General features: G+C 44.4%; 1 protein-coding gene across 6 annotated transcripts in view; it reads right to left on the minus strand.

Moving 5' to 3' along the window:
* LOC130360580 (galactose-3-O-sulfotransferase 2-like) overlaps positions 1 to 24,984 on the minus strand; it is a 90,098-nt gene that overhangs the window by 27,641 nt on the left and 37,473 nt on the right. Inside the window, exon 1 of one of the 6 annotated variants that reach the window (XM_056563108.1) lies at positions 12,291 to 12,411. The exons of 4 other annotated variants lie outside the window; for them this stretch is intronic. Coding sequence is in view for 1 of the 2 variants with exons in the window: in XM_056563105.1 (XP_056419080.1) it covers positions 8,062 to 8,084 (23 nt within the window). In the remaining variant the exon portion in view is untranslated. Of the gene's footprint in view, positions 1 to 8,061; positions 8,123 to 12,290; positions 12,412 to 24,984 lie in introns of those variants that run through there. One more of the 6 variants, XM_056563105.1, reaches the window with a different exon arrangement.

A 24,984-nucleotide genomic window follows, 5' to 3' on the forward strand; every position in this document is an offset into this window, starting at 1 on the left:
TGGAGTATGTTGGGCAAAGTCTATGACATTTAGGCCATGTTCACACAACGGAGCTGGAAGATTCCACTCAGAAATTCCCTTGTATCAGACTCCTGTTGCTTTCAATACGATTCTGCTGCATGGTGTACACGGCAGAACATATGCAGCAAACATCCTGATTCCAGCCTCCACCTAAAGAATTGACATGTCAATTTTTTCAGAGGAATCCGTTCGGAAATGTATTGACTAGCGATGCACAGAAAGGGAAATTTGGGGCAGAAACCGAAAATTTAGGCTGTGCTTGGCCGAAAATCAAAAATACATTGCCCCGCACCCCTTTTTTAAATATAATTTTTGTTTCTTTTTATTACTTTTTTTAGGTTGTGATGTGACCAAAATAAGCTATTTTTGGCATTCATACCGCTCACAGTGCAGGATCAGAAACATAATATATTTAATAGTTGGGACAATTACGCACGTGGCGATGTCAAATACGTTTATTTTTAGGAGGATTTAAACTTTTAATATGGAAGGGGATAATGGATGTTTTTTAACTTTTGGGCCACCTGGGAGCATTTACATGTCCCTTTAGACACCGCTGTCAGCTTTGACAGCGGCGATCTAAAGAGTTTGTGGTGTTCCAGCACCAATGGCTCACCTGTGGCTTTGGACTGCTTTGGGCAGCCTTACAGCACAAGTGTTGGGCCCACTGAAAGACTTTTTGCCACATTAATTATGTTTGCGCTTTATTAAGAAATTAATACATTTTCTATAATTATCTTGTTTGTGTTATTCTGATATATGTTAAATGTGTTACTGTACCCTTAAGAGAGGAGCTGTGTGAACCCCATGTGACCCTGCCTGCCAATGGGAACCCCTAACTTCTTACCCATAAAGTGTAGTGGGGAAGCCAAGTGCTAAACCTGAGCTACAGTGTGGTTAAGGTGTGTTGTGTGTGGAAGCCTTATGGGTAGGCCCAGATCAAATCTATTCAATCCTTTCATTCTGCAAGGATCACCCACACGGTGGAAGTTCATGCCCTGGCGGAGAAGGCTACAAGACCTTGACCAAACCCTATCGGGATTAATATACCTGTCTTTCAAGTCAGTATCAATCCAATTGGTGAAAGCACCACAAATCCCAGAAAGGCAACAGGGTTCCAAAGGGGTGATGCTGCATCCTCTCACCCAGCACCAGACTGTCTGAGTAATACCATTTGCACCCTGCTCAGTAAAGACAGTTATCCGTAACCTGATGTCGGTGTGGTCATTTAGTGCCTGTGTCTGGCCCAGGAGAAGCTGTCTCTAACCTCGGACCATGTATAGGATAATGATGCTCTGGCGTCACGAAGTGACAAAGTTATTTCTCCTAGCACCCCTGCCGTGATGGCGGCATGTCGGCTATTAGCGGCAGCCCCCAGCAGGGGGCTGCCGGTTATGGTCATTAACCAGTTAAATGACAAACATTGGAGCAATCTCTGTTGTCTGTCATTACAGGCAGATGTCAGCTGCTGATAGCAGCAGGCATCTCCCATTTGTGACGCGGACCCGACCCGCGGGCCCGCGTAATGTCCGCTCACCCGGTCAATGACGTACATGTCTTTCATGGGTCAGGAAGGGGTTAAGCCCTGCCCCCCAAAATTATTGGCGGAAAATTCCCTCAGCCGAAAATGCCGAAAGGGGCATTTTCAACGATAATTTTCGGCAGCCAAGATTTCGGTGCATTCCTAGTACTGATGTCTATTAAGACGGTGCTTTTTGAGTGGTCTCAGCGCCATCATGTTCTGCCAGTGCCCACTATTCGCGGAATGTACAACTGTGTTTTCCGGGCGGACATTCCGCTAATTTTTGTCAACATAGCCAGAGAGACAACTAAGCAAATGTAATGCAAATGCTTTTAAGGAATACCTGCTTAAAAAAACTTAGACAATGAGTTTCTGTCAGCAATACAACCTTTTCTTTGTTATCTTAACCTATCTTCAAAAACAGGTCACACAAGTTTTCAGGTTAATATAGGACCACTACCTATTCTGTTTAACCTTTTAAGAACACTGCCTGTTTTTACCCTAATGACCAAGCCTCATTTTATCAATGACATGACATGTGTCTCTTTAGGTGCTCATAATAGCTAATGCTTAAACTCAACAAAGTAATTTTGAGTATGCTTTGTGTAGTGTATTGTACTTTATATTGGTGGTTAATTTCTATTGATACATGCATATTTGGAAAAATTTTAAATGTTTCTAGCTTTTTAAAAATATCTTTTTATGGCATTAACTGTGGAGTAAAATTATGTTATCTTTATTTTGTGGATGGGTATGAGATTATGCCAATTTTTATAGCTTTTTTATGTTTTGTCCTTTTTACAACATAAGCCTTCCCCCCATATTTTGTGTTGCGATTTTATTTTTTTTCCGACCCCATTGTGTGAGGGCTTATTTTTTTGCAAGACAAGCTGTACTTTTTATTTGTGCAATTTGTGTGATACATGCAACCTTTTGATTACTTTTATTCGTCTTTTTGTACGATAATTAGCAATTCTTGCACTTTTCTTTTTTTTATTTACACCATTCACAGTGAGAAATAAATAAATTATATTTACCTATAACCAAGTGTTTTTTTTTTTTTTTTTGGTGATAATTCCGGGCAAATGGGATGTCATTTTACACTTCTACTTTACACATGTTTTGCACTTCCATTATTTATGGAAAAACATAATTTTTTAAAAACTTTTTACTTATTACACTATGTTGCAGTCCATCTGTGCATGGTAATAACAAGCAGGACGTATGAGTACATCCTATTGCTGGAACGTGTCAGCTGACAGGATGTACCAAAAGATGTAGGAAAAGATGTTGGTTGTTCTCAGTCAGCTGTGTGTAAAATTTGTTTCAAGCTTAACCCCTTAAGGACCAGGCCATTTTACACCTTAAGGACCAGAGCGTTTTTTGCAAATCTGACCACTGTCACTTTAAACATTAATAATTCTGGAATGCTTTTAGTTATCATTCTGATTCCGAGATTGTTTTTTCGTGACATATTCTACTTTAGCTTAGTGGTAAAATTTTATGGTAACTTACATCCTTTCTTGGTGAAAAATCCCAAAAATTTGATGAAAAAAATGAAAAATTTGCATTTTTCTAAATTTGAAGCTCTCTGCTTGTAAGGAAAATGGATATTCAAAATACATTTTTTTTGGTTCACATATACAATATGTCTAATTTATGTTTGCATCATAAAATTTATGAGTTTTTACTTTTGGAAGACACCAGAGGGCTTCAAAGTTCAGCAGCAATTATGCCAAAATTTTCAAACTCGCTATTTTTCATGGACCAGTTCAGGTTTGAAGTGGATTTGAAGGGTCTTCATATTAGAAATACCCTATAAAAGACCCCATTATAAAAACTACACCCCCAAAGTATTCAAAATGACATTCAGTAAGTGTATTAACCCTTTAGGTGTTTCACAGGAATAGCAGCAAAGGGAAGGAGAAAATTCAAAATCTTCATTTTTTACACTCTCATGTTCTTGTAGACCCAATTTTTGAATTTTTGCAAGGGGTAAAAAGGAGAAATTTTTTACTTGTATTTGAAACCCAATTTCTCTCGAGTAAGCACATACCTCATATGTCTATGTTAATTGTTCAGCGGGCGCAATAGAGGGCTCAGAAGGGAAGGAGCGACAAATGGTTTTTGGGGGGGCATGTCACCTTTAGGAAGCCCCTATGGTGCCAGGACAGCAAATAAAAAACACATGGCATACCATTTTGGAAACTAGACCCCTCGGGGAACGTAACAAGGGGTAAAGTGAACCTTAATACCACACAGGTAATTCACGACTTTTGCATATGTAAAAAAATAAAAAAAAATTTTGGTTTCCCAAAAATTTTACATTTTTAAAAAGAATAATAGCAGAAAATACCCCCCAAAATTTGAAGCCCAATTTCTCCCGATTCAGAAAACACCCCATATGGGGGTGAAAATTGCTCTGCTGGGGCACTACAGGTCTCAGAAGAGAATTTGGCTTTTTGAAAGCAAATTTTGCTCTGGGGGCATGCCGCATTTAGGAAGCCCCTATGGTGCCAGAACAGCAAAAAAAAAAAAAAACACATGGCATACCATTTTGGAAACTAGACCCCTCGGGGAACGTAACAAGGGGTAATGTGAACCTTAATACCCCACAGGTGATTCACGACTTTTGCATATGTAAAAAAAATAAAAAAAATTTACCTAAAATGCTTCCCAAAAATTTACCTAAAATGTTTCCCAAAAATTTTACATTTTTAAAAAGGGTAATAGCAGAAAATACCCCCCCACACAATTTCTCCCGAGTACGGCGATACCCCATATGTGACCCTAAACTGTTGCCTTGAAATACGACAGGGCTCCAAAGTGAGAGCGCCATGCGCATTTGAGGCCTAAATTGGGGACTTGCATAGGGGTGGACATAGGGGTATTCTACGCCAGTGATTGACAAACAGGGTGCCTCCAGCTGTTGTCAAACTCCCAGCATGCCTAGACAGTCAGTGGCTATCTGGCAATACTGGGAGTAGTTGTTTTGCAACAGCTGGAGGCTCCGTTTTGGAAACAGTGGCGTACCAGACGTTTTTCATTTTTATTGGGGAGGGGGCTGTGTAGGAGTATGTGTATATGTAGTGTTTTTTACTTTTTATTTTATTTTTTGGTAGTGTAGTGTTTTTAGGGTACAGTCGCATGGGCGGGGGTTCACAGTAGTTTCTCGCTGGCAGTTTGAGCTGCGGCAGAAAATTTGCCGCAGCTCAAACTTGCAGCCGGATACTTACTGTAAACCTCCGCCCATGTGAGTGTACCCTGTACGTTCACATTGGGGAGGGGGGAACATCCAGCTGTTGCAAAACTACAACTCCAAGCATGTACGGTCTATCAGTGCATGCTGGGAGTTGTAGTTTTGCAACAACTGGAGGCTCCGTTTTGGAAACAGTGGCGTACCAGACGTTTTTTTATTTTTATTGGGGAAGGGAGGGGGGCTGTGTAGGGGTATGTGTATATGTAGTGTTTTTTACTTTTTATTTTATTTTTTGGTAGTGTAGTGTTTTTAGGGTACAGTCGCATGGGCGGGGGTTCACAGTAGTTTCTCGCTGGCAGTTTGAGCTGCGGCAGAAAATTTTCTGCCGCAGCTCAAACTTGCAGCCGGATACTTACTGTAAACCTCCGCCCATGTGAGTGTACCCTGTACGTTCACATTGGGGGGGGGCGGGGGGGGGGGGGGGGGGGGAACATCCAGCTTCTGCAAAACTACAACTCCCAGCATGTACGGTCTATCAGTGCATGCTGGGAGTTGTAGTTTTGCAACAGCTGAAGGCACACTAGTTGTGAAACACAGAGTTTGGAAACAAACTCAGTGTTTTGCAACCAGTGTGCCTTCAGCTGTTGCAAAAGCTACAACCCCCAGCATGTACGGACAGCGGAAGGGCATGTTGGGTCTTGTAGTTATGCAACAGCTGGAGGCATACTACTTTGGCTGGGGATGCTGGGGATTATAGTTATGCAACAGCTGGATACACACTGGTTTGGTAATTAACTCAGTGTGCCTTCAGCTGTTGCAAAACTACAACTCTCAGCAGTCACCGACAGCCAACGGGCATGCTGGGAATTGTAGTTATGCAACCAGCAGATGCACCACTACAACTCCCAGCATGCACTTTAGCTGATTGTGCAAGCTGGGAGTTGTAGTTATACAACAGCTGAAGGTACACTTTTCCATAGAAAAAATGTGCCTCCAGCTGTTGCAAAACTAGAAGTCCCAGCATGCCCATAAGGGAATGCTGGGAGTTGTGGTGGTCTGCCTCCTGCTGTTGCATAACTACAGCTCCCAGCATGCCCTTTTTGCATGCTGGGAGCTGTTGCTAAGCAACAGCAGGAGGCTGTCACTCACCTCCTGCTGCTGTTCCACGCCGCATTAGGTCAGTCCCTCGCCGCCGCCGCCGCTGCTCCTGGGGCCCCGATCCCAACATTGATGCCGAGGATCGGGGTCCCCAGTACCCGGGGTCTTCTTCCCGCACCCGCTCACGTCCTCCGGAAGAGGGGCGGAGCGGGTTGCGGGAGTGACACCCGCAGCAGGCGCCCTGATTGGTTATGGCTGTGGCTGTCTCTGACGGCCCCGATCAGCCAGTAATTCCGGGTCACCGGGTCACTGGAGACCCAATTGACCCGGAATCGCCGCAGGACTGAATTGTCCAGCGATCTGCGGCCATCGCCGACGTGGGGGGGCATAATGACCACCCCCTGGGCGATATGCTGCGATGCCTGCTGAACGATTTCAGCAGGCATCGGGCACCGGCTCCCCTCCGGCTAGCAGCGGGGGGCCGCGAATGGATAGGACGTACTCCTACGTCCTCGGTCCTTAAGGACTCGGAAACGGGGGTGTAGGAGTACGTCCATTGTCCTTAAGGGGTTAAAGGGTACCGATCAGAACCAACAACAAATTTTTTTTTAAATTATATCACTCAGTACCTAATCCTGACCATGTACCTCTAATTTTTATGTGTCTAGCACTTTTTTTTATTACACTTTTAATTTAGCTCACTCGTCTGAATTCCTCTCAAAGGGAGGGGTGTGGCCTAACTTTGCAGGTCTCCTCCCTCAGTATTCTGTCTGCTCACATCTCCCCTAGCATTAGCAAAACTACAACGCCCAGCTTGTCCTTACTGACAGTAGTGGGGCACAAGCTAACAGTGGGAGGATTTTCCCTGCGCTCACAGCTGTCAATCAAAGAAGTGTGTCCATGACATAGCTGATGACACATGGACACAGCAGGACTAGTATGTGTCCAAGCAGGCAGGGGGGTCAGTTGTTTGACTGACTTTTTCAGTATGAAATACTGAAATGTTTTTAAAGAAAGCAATTGCTAAACCTAATGGTTTTGCATGCTTTACAACATATCAAAAGTTTTTGCATCTGACAGTGCCCATTTAAACACAATCGCAAAGTTAAAAAAGGAAAACATACAGGTAGAACAAAGAAGATGTTAAAGTGTCAGGATTAAAAAAATAAATTTATTAATAGCAAATGCATAAAAAAAAACAAATGGACGCACACAGGATTGGTTTTGACAGAACTGTAAAAAGGGCTGCTGAATGCAATGGGATTTTGTAAAATATTATGAGATGTATTTGTGGTATTTTTCTAAAGAGGCCTGTGGAAAATGAAAGAAGCAATCTGATTGGTTGCTAGGGGCAACTGCACCACTCTTCCTCTGCACAGGTTTTGATAAATCTCCCTCATCATGTCTATAGATAGACAACATGACACGCTATATACTATTTCAATATATATATGTAGCAGGAGAATAATCACGTTGAGACTGCAGAGAAGTACCATATTTGTAGAGCTAGTAGTATCCGATCAGATAACAACATAACATGACATAATGTATACACCCACAAGTTAAATATATATATATTCAGCCAACCCACTAGGAGGAGATATACACTTTTAATAAACCATATCTGTATATTTATGGATAGTAGACACAGGATCACTTAAGATAAACACACCCACATTTATAAAGGACACACCTTTAATCATGATGGACACACCCACATTTATAAAGGACACACCTTCAATCATGATGGACACACCCACATTTATAAAGGACACACCTTCAATCATGATGGACACACCCATCATTTGAGCATAAGTTGCTCCAGAGAAAGCCAGGATGGAGAGAGGAACGGGGAAACGGATAAAGGCCTCCAAGGAAGTCCTGTACAGCTCCAGCACAAGGTGGATGACAGCTAGCGGAAGCTAACAGAGGTAGCCATCTTAAAAGGACATTTCAAGATGGATCCAGCACACTGGATAAAGTACTAAGGAAGAAATCCCAGCTGGTGAGACAAGATTTATGGACATGCCTACATAACCCTCCTACATTATTTACTTATACTAAGGACTGCCTTTACATGAAGATTTATTTTTGTATGTACTGTCTACCGTGATGTCAAGAAGATTACAATACAATAAATGTATGTTTTTATATACATACAAAGAGCTCACTCACTCCATAGTCAGACCGGATTATAATTTAGCGTTCTGGTTATATTTACAATTTGGTGAGCCAGACCTTCATCTTTGTCAAGCTTGAACAGGGAGAGAGACGAACGCATGCCATAGTCAAGCTTTCGGAAGACGTGAACCTAAAGGATCATTGGAGGACGCCAGGAAAAGTCAACCATTGCTGGAGATAAGACGTGCCAGACACAGGGAAGTGATCTGAAGAACAGACGTACCAGCAAAGCAGACTGAGGATATAAGTGGGCTATCTTGTGAGTATTGCTTTAATTAATTTTATTATGGCAGGAAAAAGTAATGTACAATTTCCAGACATGTCTAGTTTTAAGTCAGATGATTTAAAGACAGTATGGCTTAATCTTTTTACAGAGTGTGAAACTAAGAACAAAGAACTGGAGAATAAATTAATATCTGTTAATAGGAAAAAAGCCTGCTGACATCTGTCAAAGTGACAGGTTGATGCAAATTAAGGAGCAAGCATAATTAATGAAGATTAAAAGTCAAATGCCTGCATTTCAGGAGAACTTACATATAGCGAGAAATGCAGAGATATTGGAATCACATGTAGCAAAATATGGTCTAACAGAACAACAAAAAAATTTAATTTTTAGACTGAGGATTCCAATAGAAATCTGGAGAATCATAGAGTTAAATCAGATTGTCCAAGGTGATGACTGGTTGGGATTTGATGATGTGGACAGACTGACAATGCTCTGTACATGCATAAATAATGAGATTCCAACTATTGATATTTTAAGTTCCCTTAACCCCTTAATGACCACGGACGTAAATGTACGTCCTGGTTTGGCGGGACTTCCCACACAAGGACGTACATTTAAGTCCTGTGTATGACCGCGAGCATCAGAAGGGTGCTTGCGTCATACACGGCAGGTTCCGGCTGCTAGCAATGGCCGGCATCCGCGATCGCGCGGATGTCCGCCATTAACCCCTCCGATGCCCTGATGAATACAGATCACGGCATCTGAGGCATTGCGGCACTTTGATTGGCTGATCGGATTGCCCGCAGCGCTGCAGCATGGATCAGATCATCCAGCATGACAGCCGGAGGTCCCCTTACCTAGCTCCGGCCGTCTCCCGGGGTCTTCTGCTCTGGTCTGCGATTGAGCAGACCAGAGCAGAAGATCACCGATAATACTGAGCAGTGCTGTGTCCTATACATAGCACTGCACAGTATTAGCAATCAAAGGATTGCTATAGATAGTCCCCTATGGGGACATAAAAAGTGTTAAAAAAAAAAAAAGTTGAAAAATTTAAAAAAAAAAGTAAAAAAAAAGGGAAAAATCCCCTCCCCCAATAAAAAAGCGTAATTTTTTTTAAAATAAACATATTTGGTATCGCCGCATGCGTAAATGTCTGAACTATCAAAATATAATGTTAATGATCCCGTGCAGTGAATGGCGTAAATGTATAAGAATAAAAAAGTCCAAAAATGCTGTTTTTTTGTCACCTTTTATAAAAAAAAATTTTATAAAAAAAGATCAAAATTTTTTATATATGCAAATGTGGTATCTAAAAAAAACTACAGATGATAGCGCAAAAAATGAGCCATAATACCGCCCTATATACGGAAAAATGAAAAAGTTATAGGTGGTCAAAATAGGGCGATTTTAGATTACTGATTTTGTACAAAAAGTTTTCGATTTTTTTTAAGTGATAAAAAAATATAAAAGTATCTAGCCATGGGAATCATTTTAATCGTATTGGACCACAGAATCAAGAACACATGTAAATTTTACCGTAAAGTATACAGTGTGAAAACAAAACCCTTCAAAATGTGCAAAATTTGGGTTTTCATTAAAATTTCCTCCCTAAAAATTTTTTTTGGGGGGTTTGTCGTACATTTTATGGTGAAATGAGAGGTTTTATTACAAAGTACAATTGGTCATGCAAAAAACAAGCCCTTATATGGATCTTTAGATGGAAATATAAAAGAGTTATGGATTTTAGAAGGCGAGGAGGAAAAAACGAAAACGCAAAGATAAAATTGGCCTGGTCCTTAAGGTGAAAATGGGCTTGGTCATTAAGGGGCAAAAATGAATGTGTTTTCAAATACATGTGCATTTTTGAAAGGATGGTCAAAATGCTCATGGGGAAAATGCTGCTTTGGTAAAATCCAAAATATAATATATCATTTTATAAAAAAAAGGAGCAATTTTTGGATAAGGTAATTTAGCCATAGCTTCAAAGAAAATGACATTATTAGAAGTTACTAAATTTGTCGATGTACTCAGGAAAAATTAGCAAAAACAGCTAGTTAAAGAGTACCTATCATCAACTAAACTGTCCCTAATCCCTCCCCCCAATCTGTCCCTGACTCTCGCTGACTCTATCCCTGTCTATATTTTTACCCAAAACCCCATATAAATATCTTTTTTTAGCTCCCCTGTGGCTGCTCAGGCTCCTGCCGTGAGTGAGGAAGGAAGGGGACGTGCCCCGGCAGGCTTGAAGTCATCTGAAGCCTGTCAGTCCGCACTTCTGCCCTTCTCCCTCTTCAACATCAGAGTGTAATAGATCTCCCCGGCAAGGTGAGTGAGCGCAGCAGCATTGCGGGACTGATGTGCTCTGTATCCCAACGTGCTGCCTTGCTAATACGGGACAATGAATGATTGCTTCGGGACACAGAGTGCACAAGACACGATCCTCTTCTGTGCTTCCCTGCACTACACTGACATTTGGCCAGCGGCTGACCATGTCAGGAGCACCCGTGCTGCAGGCACAGCGCTCGCTCCTGCCTGTCTGATTGACAGGCGGGGAGCTGCGCTGTGCTCTTCAGTGTCCGCCTTCACTGAGATTTCGGACTCATGCTGCCAGGCCGGCATGAGTCCGAACGCTATGCGCTGGGACATGTAGGGAGACCCCTAGTGGTCGTTTTTTAAAAGTAAATAAAAAATATAAAGATACATTTTTGTTTAAAACATGTAATTAGAAAGTTGTTTCTAATACATTGATTAACAAAATATAAAAAGTTTTTTTGGCAACAGGTACGCTTTAAAAACACTAGACAGATGAAACACATACCACAGAGATCCCAGATACCTCAGAGGAAAAAAGGATCACAGACACATAGGGCCTCATTTACTAAGCTGAAACCGACCATTTTTTGTCTGGTTATTTTGGCGCAGAGTGTCTGAGATATGTCTGCGCCAGTTTGCGACAATGTGCGCCTGAAAAATCCAACAAATCCGACACTGCACTGTAAAAAGCCAAAAGGGGGGGGGGGGCATGGTCGGCCAGAAAAGGGGCGTGGTTTCACAACCCGACCAATTTACTATTGAATTCACAGGAAATCCTGTGGGTAAATGGCTGGAAATATCGACCTAGGAAAAGCTGGTCAGAAAATGTTCCCGACTTTTCCCAATAGTAAATAGAGAGGAATCCTGCAAGTCTGAAACAACTTTTCCTACTAGTAAAAACCCAAAACTCTTAGTAAATGAGGCCCATAGTCTAAATAATAAGACTTTGCCAAAAGAGAATGTAACCCCAACATTGGGGGAGATTTATCAAAACCTGTGCAGAGGAAAACTTGCCCAGTTGCCCATAGCAACCAGATTGCTTCTTTCATTTTTCACAGGCCTTCATAAAAATGAAAGAAGCGAGCTGATTGGTTGCTATGGGCAACTGGGCAAGTTTTCCTCTGCACAGGTTTTGATGAATCTCCCCCATTGTCTAATAAGAATTACAAAAATCAAGATAAATTCTATGAACAGCACAGAAAAGCCTTCCATGTTTAAATCAAGCCATATAAAGATAATACAAATGCTATAAATCAATTTTAAAAGGTAGGAGTTCTCCAAGACAGTTTAAACAGTAATATTACAGAAAACAACAAGGTGTTAGATGTGACTGCTGAGTGCATTACTTTAGTTCAGTCTGTAAAAAGCACAGCTGCTGCTAATGCAGAAAGAGAGAAATGGGATCCTACAACTTTAACTAGGTCTTTGACTGACAGGCCCAGAAGCAAATATGATGAATTGTTAAAATTGCTTAGGAACAATAAATGATAAGAATCAGAGAAATTAGAGCATAAACACTTGAACGAGCTTCGATATTTAAAGAAAGGTATATTTGAATTATTTAATGACTTTCTTAATAAGGAGCTTATTAAAACAGAAATATACATTGGATAAAAAAAAACTATTAATGTTTTAAGGGATTAAAGCGCAACTGTCATGATCTCTAGGTGCTATAACCTACACACAGCCTTTGTACTGTGTGCAGATGATGTGTACAGCATTGTTTTTACCTTATTTTTGCAGGCTTTCATCATCCTTAAAATATGCTTTTGATCACAGCCACACACAGTCGGATGGATAGGTGTGGCGCGAGGTACGCTATGCCCCCCGGCTGCCACGCCCACCCCGTGTCAGCGGTGGGACCGCTGTGTGATTGACACATAGGTCCCAGCGCATTCGCCCCTCAGCTCATCTAACGTGCGCGCCACCGCGTGTTATCCAGGCAAGTGCTTGCTCCCCAGTGAGCGCTCGCTCCCACCGCCGTCTGCCTCCTCAGTGTGCCTGCGCAGTGCTAGAGGCAGAGAGCGCGTTTCCTCTCTGCCTCTAGTACCGGGAACTGTCCTGTTCGCGCACGGAGGAGGCACGCGGCGGCACGCACATTAGGTGAGTTGAGGGGCGCATGCATTGGGACATGTGTGCCAATCACACAGCGGTCCCAGCGCTGACACAGAGGGTGGGCGTGGCGACGGTGGGGCATAACGTACCTCGCGCCACGCCTATCCGACTGTGTGTGGCTGTGATCTAAAGCATTTTTTGGGGCGATGAAAGCCTGCAGAAATGAGTGCTGTACACACCATCTGCACACAGTACAAAGGCTGTGTGTAGGTTATAGCTCCCAGAGTTCATGACAGTTGAGATTTAAAGGGGTACTCCGGTGAAAAACTTTTTTTTTTTTTTTAAATCAACTGGTGGCAGAAAGTTAAACAGATTTGTAAATTACTTCTATTAAAAAATATTAATCCTTCCTGTACTTATTAGCTGCTGAATACTACAATGGAAATTCTTTTCCGTTTGAAACACAGAGCTGTCTGCTGAGTCACGAGCACAGTGCTCTCTGCTGACATCTGTCCATTTTAGGAACTGCCAGAGTAAAAGGAAAGCCTCATAGCAAACATATTCTGTTCTGGGCAGTTCCTAAAATGGACAGAGATGTCAGCAGAAAGCACTGTGGTTGTGACGTCAGCAGACAGCTCTGTGTTTTAAAAAGAAAATAATTTCCGCTGTAGTATTCAGCAGCTAATAAGTACAGGAAGGATTAAGATTTTTTTAATAGAAGTAATTTACAAATCTGTTTAACTTTCTGGCACCAGTTGAGTAACCCTTTAACCCCTTAACCTCTTAAGGACCCAGCCATTTTACACCTTAGGACCCTGCCATTTTTTTAACATCTGACCACTGTCACTTTAAACATTAATAACTCTGGAATGCTTTTAGTTATCATTCTGATTCCGAGATTGTTTTTTCGTGACATATTCTAAATTAACATAGTGGTAACATTTTTTGGTAACTTGCATCTTTTCTTGGTGAAAAATCGCAAAATGTTATGAAAAATTAGAAAATTTTGCATTTTTCTAACTTTGAAGCTCTCTGCTTGTAAGGAAAATGGATATTCAAATTATTATTTTTTTATTCACATATACAATATGTCTACTTTATGTTTGCATCATAAAATTGACAAGTTTTTACTTTTGGAAGACACCAGAGGGCTTCAAAGTTCAGCAGCAATTTTCCAATTTTTCACAAAATTTCCAAACTCACTATTTTTCAGGGACCAGTTCAGGTTTGAAATACCCCACAAATAACCCCATTATAAAAACTGCACCCCCCAAAGTATTCAAAATGATATTCGATCAGCCTTTTAACCCTTTAGGTGTTTCACAGGAATAGCAGCAAAGTGAAGGAGAAAATTCACAATCTTCATTTTTTGCACTCGTGTGTTCTTGTAGACCCAATTTTTGAATTTTTACAAGGGGTAAAAGGAGAAAATGTATACTTATATTTGTAGCCCAATTTCTCTTGAGTAAGCACATACCTCATATGTCTAGGTACATTGTTCGACGGGCGCAGTAGAGGGCTCAGAAGCGAAGGAGCGACAAGGGGATTTTGGAGAGTACGTTTTACTGAAATGGTTTTTGGGGGGCATGCTGCATTTAGGAAGCCCCTATGGTGCCAGAACAGCAAAAAAAAACACATGCCATACCATTTTGGAAACAAGACCCCTTGAGGAACGTAACAAGGAATTAAGTGAGCCTTAATACCTTACATGTGTTTCACGACTTTTGCATATGTAAAAAAAAAAAAAAAATTTCACTAAAATGTGTGTTTCCCCCCAAATTTCACATTTTTGCAAGGGTTAATAGCAGAAAATACCCCCAAAATTTGTAACCCCATCTCTTCTGAGTATGGAGGTACCCCATAAGTTGACCAGAAGTGCACTACGGGCGAACTACAATGCTCAGAAGAGAAGGAGTCATATTTGGCTTTTTGAGAGCAAATTTTGCTCGGGGGCGTGTCGCATTTAGGAAGCCCCTATGGTGCCAGGAGAGCAAAAAAAAACCACATGGCATACCATTTTGGAAACTAGACCCCTTGAGGAACGTAGCAAGGAATAAAGTGAGCCCTAATATTCCACAGGGGTTTCACGACTTTTGCATACGTAAAAAAAAAAATTTCACTAAAATGTGTGTTTCCCCCCAAATTTCACATTTTTGCAAGGGTTAAGAGAAAAAAATACCCCCCTAAATTTGAAACCCCATCTCTTCTGAGTATGGAGGTACCCCATAAGTTGACCTGAAGTGCACTATGGGCGAACTACAATGCTCAGAAGAGAAGAAGTCATATTTGGCTTTTTGAGAGCAAATTTTGCTCGGGGGGCAGGTCGCATTTAGGAAGCCCCTATGGTGCCAGGACAGCAAAATAACCCCCACATGGCATACCATTTTGGAAACTAGAACCCTTGAGGAACGTAACAAGGGGTACAGTGAGCACTTACCCCCACTGATGTCTGTCAGATCTTTGGAACAGTGCGCTGTACGAAATTTTTTATTTGCACAGCCCACTGTTCAAAAGAACTGTCAGACAGTGTAACAATCAGCCACCCCTGTGCAAATCACCTCAAATGTACATGGTGCACTCTCCCTTCTGGGCCTTGTTGTGCGCCCCCAGAGCACTTTGCGCCCACATATTGGGTATCTCCGTAGTCGGGAGAAATTGCGTTACAAATTTTAGGGGGCTTTTTTCCCCTTTTACCTCTTGTCAAAATGAAAAGTATAGGGCAACACCAGCATGTTAGTGTAAAAAAATAAATTTTTTGACACTAGCATGCTGGTGTAGACCCCAACTTCACCTTTTCATAAGGGGTGAAAGGAGAAAAAGCCCCCCAAAATTTGTTAGGTAATTTCTCCCGAGTACGGTGATACCCCATATGTGGCCCTAAACTGTTGCCTTGAAATACGACAGGGCTCCAAAGTGAGAGCGCCATGTGCATTTGAGGCCTGAATTAGGGATTTGCATAGGGGAGAACATAGGGGTATTCTACGCAAGTGATTCCCAAACAGGGTGCCTCCAGCTGTTGCAAAACTCCCAGCATGCTTGGACAGTCAACGGCTGTCCGGCAATACTGGGAGTTGCAGCCTGATACTCACTGTAAGCCCCCTGCCCATGTGAATGTACCCTGTACATTCACAGGAGGGGGAACCTCCAGCTGTTGCAAAACTACAACTCCCAGCATGCACAGTCTATCAGTGCATGCTGGTAGTTATAGTTTTGAAACAGCTGGAGGCACACGGGTTGGGAAACACTGTTAGGAAACAGACAATGTTTCCCAACCAGTGTGCCTCCAGTTGTTGCAAAACCACTACTCCCAAACATTCTCAGGCATGCTGGAAGTAGTAGTTCGGCAACATCTTTAGAGCCAGATGTTGCCGAACTACAACTCCCAGTATGCTTGGAGTTGTAGTTTTGCAACACCTGGAGGACTACAGTTTGCAGACCACTAATACAGTGGTTCCCAATCTGTGCCCTTCCAGTTGTTGCAAAACTACAACTCCCAGTATGCCAAAATTGTCCAGGCATGCTGGGAGTTGTAGTTCTGCAACATCTGAAGGGCCAGATGTTACAGAACTACAACTCCCAGCATGCCTGGACAGTAAGGGCATGCTGAGGATGTGTAGTTTTGCAACATCTGGAAGGGCACAGTGGTCTCCAAACTGTGGACCTCCAGATGTTGCAAAACTGCAACTCCCAGCATGCCCAGACGCCAAGGGCTGTCTGGGCATGCTGGGAGTTGTAGTATACAGGGTCCCATTACAGCAATGCATGTCGCTTTACGGCGACGTGCATTGCTGTAAAGGGCCCGACCGCGGCTGAAGAGGAACTCACCTGTCGCCGCCGCCGTCGTCTTCATCGCCGGGCCCCAGCACTCCCCCGTCCCCCGCCGCGTCCTCCAGTCTTCCTCCCGTCCTCTCCGGACTTCCAGGGGCCGGGCAGGGTGGGAGGAAGTAACCGTCCCTCCCCTGCGATTGGTCGGTTAGCTAACCGACGGATCGCAGGGGATAGGAGGAGGTGGCATGCCTCCAGCATGGTCCTAGCTGTCTGTGACAACCGGGATCATGCAAAATTACCGGGTGGTCGGGTCCCAGAGACCTGATCAGCCCGGTATCGCCGCAGATAACAAGGGCGATTTCCCTTGCGATTTGCGGCGATCACCGACATGGGGGGCCTACATGGCCCCCCTCGACGTTTGCCCTGAATGCCTGCTGAAGCATTTCAGCAGGCATCCACTTCCGATCTCTGCCCGGCGCGCGGCAGGGACCGGAAAACACCAGGGCGTAGGGATACGCCCTGGGTCCTTAAGGCCCAGGGTGTGAGGGCGTATCCATACGCCCTGTGTCCTTAAGAGGTTAAGGACTCAGGGTTTTTCAGTTTTTGCACTTTCGTTTTTTCCTCCTTACCTTTTAAAAATCATAACCCTTTAAATTTTCCACCTAAAAATCCATATTATGGCTTATTTTTTGCGTCATCAATTCTACTTTGCAGTGACATTAATCATTTTACCCAAAAATTTCACTGCGAAACGGAAAACAAAATCATTGTGCGACAAAATCGAAGAAAAAACGCAATTTTGTAACTTTTGGGGGCTTCCATTTCTACGCAGTGCATATTTCGGTAAAAACACACCTTGACACCTTATCATTATTCTGTAGGTCCATATGATTAAAATGATACCCTATTTATATAGGTTTGATTTTGTCGTACTTCTGGAAAAAATCCTAACTACATGCAGGAAAATTTATATGTTTAAAAATGTCATCTTCTGACCCCTATAACTTTTTTATTTTTCCATGTACAGGGCGATATGAGGACTCATTTTTTGCGCCGTGATCTGAAGTTTTTATTGAAATGATTTTTGTTTTGATCGGACTTTTTGATCACTTTTTATTCATTTTTTAATGGTATAAAAAGTGACCAAAATACGCTTTTTTGGAATTTTTTTGCGCGTACGTCATTGACCATGCGGTTTAATTAATGATATATTTTTATAGTTCGGACATTTACGCACGCGGCGATACCACATGTTATTTTTTTTTATTTACACTGTTTAATTTTTTTTTTTTATGGGAAAAGGGGTTAAATGACCTTTATTAACACTTTTTTGTAATTTTTTTTTTTTTTTTGCAGTGTTCTAGGTCCCATAGGGACCTAAAACACTGCACACACTGATCTCTAATGCTGATCACTGGCATGTATTAACACGCCTGTGATCAGTGTTATCGGTGCTTGACTGCTCCTGCCTGGATCTCAGGCACAGAGCAGTCATTCATTGATCATACACCGAGGAGGCAGGTAAGGGCCCTCCCGGTGTCCTGTAAGCTGTTCGGGACGCCGCGATTTCACCGCGGCGGTCCCGAACAGCCCGACTGGCTAACCGGGATACATTCACTTTCACTTTAGAAGCGGCGGTAAGCTTTTACCGCCGCTTCCAAAGAGTTAATACCACACATTGCTGCGATCGGCGATGTGTAGTATTAGCCTCGGGTCCTGGCTGTTGATGAGCGCCGGGACCGACGCGACGCTTCATATCGCGGGAGCCGGCGCAGGACGTAAATATATGTCCTGCGTCGTTAAGGGGTTAATGATTAAATGGTAACCTGACCTTGCCTAAGTATAACGGCTCAATGCAATATTGTGTAAAAAGTTAGTTATGTTATGTGTTAGTGACGGATAAATTAATGTAATATACATTATCAATAAGATAAAGAAAGAACATGTGATTGTGTATGTTTACTCTTCCCAACTTCCTTTTATGGTAAAGGTAGAGATGTATAATAATCCATAGAGAGAGAGGTGTGAGAGAGGATATGGTATGTATAGATGAACATGTAGAAGTTAATGCTGACATTGTAAAAATATGTAACTAATGGTATCTGCTTTTATCTCTCTTTGTAGAAGTAAAAAAAACTGTATTATCCTATGGACAAGGATTGCATGTTAGCATGAGAAGTTTGATATTGTTAAGAAGTACAATAAATGTAAGATGTGTGAGTAAACTAACTTGGTAAAGGTTAACTAAAGTATTGTACTTACACATTGTTGCATCTTGTAAGATGTTTAAAAGGATTTGTAATAAAAAAAAAACATTTGATAGCTTTAAGCATGCCTCTGCTCTCCATCGGGGACATTTATCATCGTTGCTTTGGTAAGCGAGTTCTGTAGGCATTTTTTATTTTGCTTTAGTTTTGCTTATGTATGACACATTTATTATACTATCACAGGGGGTTGATAAATTTGGCTTACATAAGCAAAAACCAATAAATCACTTTTGAATACCATTTTGTTAGCACACATAAGCAAACACCAATAAATGACTTCAGAACACCAAGTTGCAGCTTTGAAAAAAATGTTTTATATATATATATATATATATATATATATATATATGTATATGTATTCATTACATTTTTTTACCACTCCCCCCTCCCCCCCTAAATGTACTAACTATTTTTTACTTCTCATTTCAGATCCGTGTATCCTGTGGATTACTTTAGAATCGGAGGAGTACAGTGACCAGCGTTTTTTTTTTGTTTAATGTTAATAAAATGGTTAACGAGGGCTTAGTAGTGGAAGCTGTCTTAGGCTACGTTCACACGAGCGGATCCCCAGCGCATTGTTACTGGCCCTCCCCAGCCTAAATAATGCCAGCCTATTATCGCCTAGGCTCAGGAGCGTTATTTTTCACGCTCCGGGCCTGTTGGTACCGACTCTTCCTGGCACCCCTGTGGCATTGAATACCGGGGTAATAATTGGGGGTTAGCGCTAATTGTTTTTGGGGCTAACGCTAAGCTCCGCTTAGTTATGGACTCCGACTATTAGACAGCTTCCACTACTAAGCCTGTCAAGTAAATAAAAAAAAACACAACACATTGAAAAAAAAATTATTCAAAAAAGAAAACACCCACAAGCCCTCGTTAACCATTTTGTTAACATAAAACAGAAAGAAGAAAAAAACATTGCTCTTCGACGCAGTCCACCAAATTCGAAGTAGTCCACTGGATACATGGATCTGAAATGAGAAAAAGAAAATAAAAACAAGAAAATAGGTTAAAACATTTATTGTCACCCACCCGCGTATATCCCGTGCCGCACAACTACAACTCACGGCATTCCCTTACAGTAAGGACATGCTGGGAGTTGTAGTCATGTGGTGCGGGAGAGTGACAAGCTTGTCACCATCCCCCCCCCCCCCCCCCCCCCGCTGCAACCACCCGGGACTCCTGCAGCCGGGCCAGGAGATGTGCAGGAGCCGTCCCTGCCATCTCTCAGTGTGTACCGCAGTGCTGAGGGATGGCAGGGACGGCTACTACACATCTCCCCGCCCAGCTGAACATCACCCTTTGTCTCCCACCCATGCCGCACATCTCCCATCTGTATGCTACCTGTTGCAAGACTACAACTCCCAGCATGCCCATACAGTGAGGGCATGCTGGGAGTTGCAGTCTTGTAGCAGGTAATCGGCAGAAGATGTGCGGTGAGGGCGGGTGGGAGACAAGGGGGGGGGATGTAAATCAGTGTCCCCGTCATTAAGTTAGGGTAGCGGGGATAGAATCAGACAGAGCCCAGGCGGCTGCAGAGTGATGTCAGCCCGGGCTCCTTTGTCCAGTTGTTATTGTTACGCCGAGCGCTCCGGGTCCCCGCTCCTCCCCGGAGCGCTCGCTTCACTTTCCCCGCTGCTGCGCTCCGGTCACGTCCTCTGACCCGGGGCGCTCCGATTCCGCTGCCAGCCGGGATGCGATTCGCGATGCGGGTAGCGCCCGCTCGCGATGCGCACCCCGGCTCCCCTACCTGACTCGCTCCCCGTCTGTTCTGTCCCGGCGCGCGCGGCCCCGCTCCCTAGGGCGCGCGCGCGCCGGGTCTCTGCGATTTAAAGGGCCACTGCGCCGCTGATTGGCGCAGTGGTTCCAATTAGTGTGTTCACCTGTGCACTTCCCTATATCACCTCACTTCCCCTGCACTCCCTTGCCGGATCTTGTTGCCTTAGTGCCAGTGAAAGCGTTCCTTGTGTGTTCCTAGCCTGTGTTCCAGACCTTCTGCCGTTGCCCCTGACTACGATCCTTGCTGCCTGCCCCGACCTTCTGCTACGTCCGACCTTGCTTCTGCCTACTCCCTTGTACCGCGCCTATCTTCAGCAGCCAGAGAGGTGAGCCGTTGCTAGTGGATACGACCTGGTCACTACCGCCGCAGCAAGACCATCCCGCTTTGCGGCGGGCTCTGGTGAAAACCAGTAGTGGCTTAGAACCGGTCCACTAGCACGGTCCACGCCAATCCCTCTCTGGCACAGAGGATCCACTACCTGCCAGCCGGCATCGTGACAGTAGATCCGGCCATGGATCCCGCTGAAGTTCCTCTGCCAGTTGTCGCTGACCTCACCACGGTGGTCGCCCAGCAGTCACAACAGATAGCGCAACAAGGCCAACAGCTGTCTCAACTGACCGTTATGCTACAACAGTTACTACCACAGCTTCAGCAGTCATCTCCTCCGCCAGCTCCTGCACCTCCTCCGCAGCGAGTGGCCGCTCCTGGGATACGCTTATCCTTGCCGGATAAATTTGATGGGGACTCTAAGTTTTGCCGTGGCTTTCTTTCCCAATGTTCCCTGCATCTGGAGATGATGTCGGACCTGTTTCCCACTGAAAGGTCTAAGGTGGCCTTCGTAGTCAGTCTTCTGTCCGGAAAAGCCCTGTCATGGGCCACACCGCTCTGGGACCGCAATGACCCCGTCACTGCCTCTGTACACTCCTTCTTCTCGGAAATCCGAAGTGTCTTTGAGGAACCTGCCCGAGCCTCTTCTGCTGAGACTGCCCTGTTGAACCTGGTCCAGGGTAATTCTTCCGTTGGCGAGTATGCCGTACAATTCCGTACTCTTGCTTCAGAATTGTCCTGGAATAATGAGGCCCTCTGCGCGACCTTCAAAAAAGGCCTATCCAGCAACATTAAAGATGTTCTGGCCGCACGAGAAATTCCTGCTAATCTACATGAACTTATTCACCTAGCCACTCGCATTGACATGCGTTTTTCCGAAAGGCGTCAGGAACTCCGCCAAGATATGGACTCTGTTCGCACGAGGCGTTTCTTCTCCTCGGCTCCTCTCTCCTCTGGTCCCCTGCAATCTGTTCCTGTGCCTCCCGCCGTGGAGGCTATGCAGGTCGACCGGTCTCGCCTGACACCTCAAGAGAGGACACGACGCCGTATGGAGAACCTCTGCCTGTACTGTGCTAGTACCGAACACTTCCTGAGGGATTGTCCTATCCGTCCTCCCCGCCTGGAAAGACGTACGCTGACTCCGCACAAAGGTGAGACAGTCCTTGATGTCTACTCTGCTTCTCCACGTCTTACTGTGCCTGTGCGGATGTCTGCCTCTGCCTTCTCCTTCTCTACAGTGGCCTTCTTGGACTCTGGATCTGCAGGAAATTTTATTTTGGCCTCTCTCGTCAAAAGGTTCAACATCCCCGTGACCAGTCTCGCCAGACCCCTCTACATCAATTGTGTAAATAATGAAAGATTGGACTGTACCATACGTTTCCGCACGGAGCCCCTTCTTATGAGCATCGGATCTCATCATGAGAGGATTGAACTTTTGGTCCTCCCCAATTGCACCTCGGAAATTCTCCTTGGACTTCCCTGGCTTCAACTTCATTCCCCAACCCTGGATTGGTCCACTGGGGAGATCAAGAGTTGGGGGTCCTCTTGTTCCAAGAACTGTCTAAAACCGGTTCCCAGTAACCCTTGCCGTAACTCTGTGGTTCCTCCAGTAACCGGTCTCCCTAAGGCCTATATGGACTTCGCGGATGTTTTCTGCAAAAAACAAGCTGAGACTCTACCTCCTCACAGGCCTTATGATTGCCCTATCGACCTCCTCCCGGGCACTACTCCACCCCGGGGCAGAATTTATCCTCTCTCTGCCCCAGAGACTCTTGCCATGTCCGAATACGTCCAGGAGAATCTAAAAAAGGGCTTTATCCGTAAATCCTCCTCTCCTGCCGGAGCCGGATTTTTCTTTGTGTCCAAAAAAGATGGCTCCCTACGTCCTTGCATTGACTACCGCGGTCTTAATAAAATCACGGTTAAGAACCGCTACCCCTTACCCCTCATCTCTGAACTCTTTGATCGCCTCCAAGGTGCCCACATCTTTACTAAATTGGACTTAAGAGGCGCCTATAACCTCATCCGCATCAGAGAGGGGGACGAGTGGAAAACGGCATTTAACACCAGAGATGGACACTTTGAGTATCTGGTCATGCCCTTTGGCCTGTGCAACGCCCCTGCCGTCTTCCAAGACTTTGTCAATGAAATTTTTCGTGATCTGTTATACTCCTGTGTTGTTGTATATCTGGACGATATCCTAATTTTTTCTGCCAATCTAGAAGAACACCGCCAGCATGTCCGTATGGTTCTTCAGAGACTTCGTGACAACCAACTCTATGCCAAAATTGAGAAATGTCTGTTTGAATGCCAATCTCTTCCTTTTCTAGGATATTTGGTCTCTGGCCAGGGACTTCAGATGGATCCAGACAAACTCTCTGCCGTCTTAGATTGGCCACGCCCCTCCGGACTCCGTGCTATCCAACGCTTTTTGGGGTTCGCCAATTATTACAGGCAATTTATTCCACATTTTTCTACCATTGTGGCTCCTATCGTGGCTTTAACCAAAAAAAATGCTGATCCCAAGTCCTGGCCTCCTCAAGCAGAAGACGCCTTTAAACGACTCAAGTCTGCCTTTTCTTCGGCTCCCGTCCTCTCCAGACCTGACCCTTCCAAACCCTTCCTATTGGAGGTTGATGCCTCCTCAGTGGGAGCTGGAGCTGTTCTTCTACAAAAAAATTCTTCCGGGCATGCTGTCACTTGTGGTTTTTTCTCTAGGACCTTCTCTCCAGCGGAGAGGAACTACTCCATCGGGGATCGAGAGCTTCTAGCCATTAAATTAGCACTTGAGGAATGGAGGCATCTGCTGGAGGGATCAAGTTCTCCTGTTATTATCTACACCGACCACAAGAACCTCTCCTACCTCCAGTCTGCCCAACGGCTGAATCCTCGCCAGGCCCGGTGGTCTCTGTTCTTTGCCCGATTTAATTTTGAGATTCACTTTCGTCCTGCCGATAAGAACATTAGGGCCGATGCTCTCTCTCGTTCCTCGGATGCCTCAGAAGTTGAACTCTCTCCGCAACACATCATTCCACCTGACTGCCTGATCTCCACTTCTCCTGCCTCCATCAGGCAGACTCCTCCAGGAAAGACCTTTGTTCCTCCTCGCCAACGTCTCGGAATCCTCAAATGGGGTCACTCCTCCCATCTCGCAGGTCATGCGGGTATCAAGAAATCTGTGCAACTCATCTCCCGCTTCTATTGGTGGCCGACTCTGGAGACGGATGTTGTGGACTTTGTGCGAGCCTGCACTATCTGTGCCCGGGATAAGACTCCTCGCCAGAAGCCCGCTGGTTTTCTTCATCCTCTGCCTGTCCCCGAACAGCCTTGGTCTCTGATTGGTATGGATTTTATTACTGATTTACCCCCTTCCCGTGGCAACACTGTTATTTGGGTGGTCGTTGATCGATTCTCCAAAATGGCACATTTCATCCCTCTTCCTGGTCTTCCTTCTGCGCCTCAGTTGGCTAAACAATTTTTTGTACACATTTTTCGTCTTCACGGGTTGCCTACGCAGATTGTCTCGGATAGAGGCGTCCAATTCGTGTCTAAATTCTGGAGGGCTCTCTGTAAACAACTCAAGATTAAATTAAATTTTTCTTCTGCATATCATCCCCAGTCCAATGGACAAGTAGAAAGAATTAACCAGATCTTGGGTGATTATTTGCGACATTTTGTTTCCTCCCGCCAGGATGACTGGGCAGATCTCCTCCCATGGGCCGAATTCTCGTATAACTTCAGGGTCTCTGAGTCTTCCTCCAAATCCCCATTTTTCGTGGTGTACGGCCGTCACCCTCTTCCCCCCCTCCCTACTCCCTTGCCCTCTGGTCTGCCCTCTGTGGATGAAATTTCTCGTGACCTTTCCATCATATGGAGAGAGACCCAAAATTCTCTCTTACAGGCGTCTTCACGCATGAAGAGATTCGCGGATAAGAAAAGAAGAGCTCCTCCCGTTTTTTCCCCTGGAGACAAGGTATGGCTCTCCGCTAAATATGTCCGCTTCCGTGTCCCTAGCTACAAGTTGGGACCACGCTATCTTGGTCCTTTCAAAATTTTGCGTCAAATTAATCCTGTCTCTTATAAACTTCTTCTTCCTCCTTCTCTTCGTATCCCTAATGCCTTTCACGTCTCTCTTCTCAAACCTCTCATCCTCAACCGTTTTTCTCCCAAATCTGTTCCTCCCACTCCTGTTTCCGGCTCCTCGGACATCTTCTCGGTCAAAGAAAT

This window comes from Hyla sarda, chromosome 3 (assembly GCF_029499605.1).
Source record: "Hyla sarda isolate aHylSar1 chromosome 3, aHylSar1.hap1, whole genome shotgun sequence".
In the NCBI taxonomy this organism is placed as follows: domain Eukaryota; kingdom Metazoa; phylum Chordata; class Amphibia; order Anura; family Hylidae; genus Hyla; species Hyla sarda.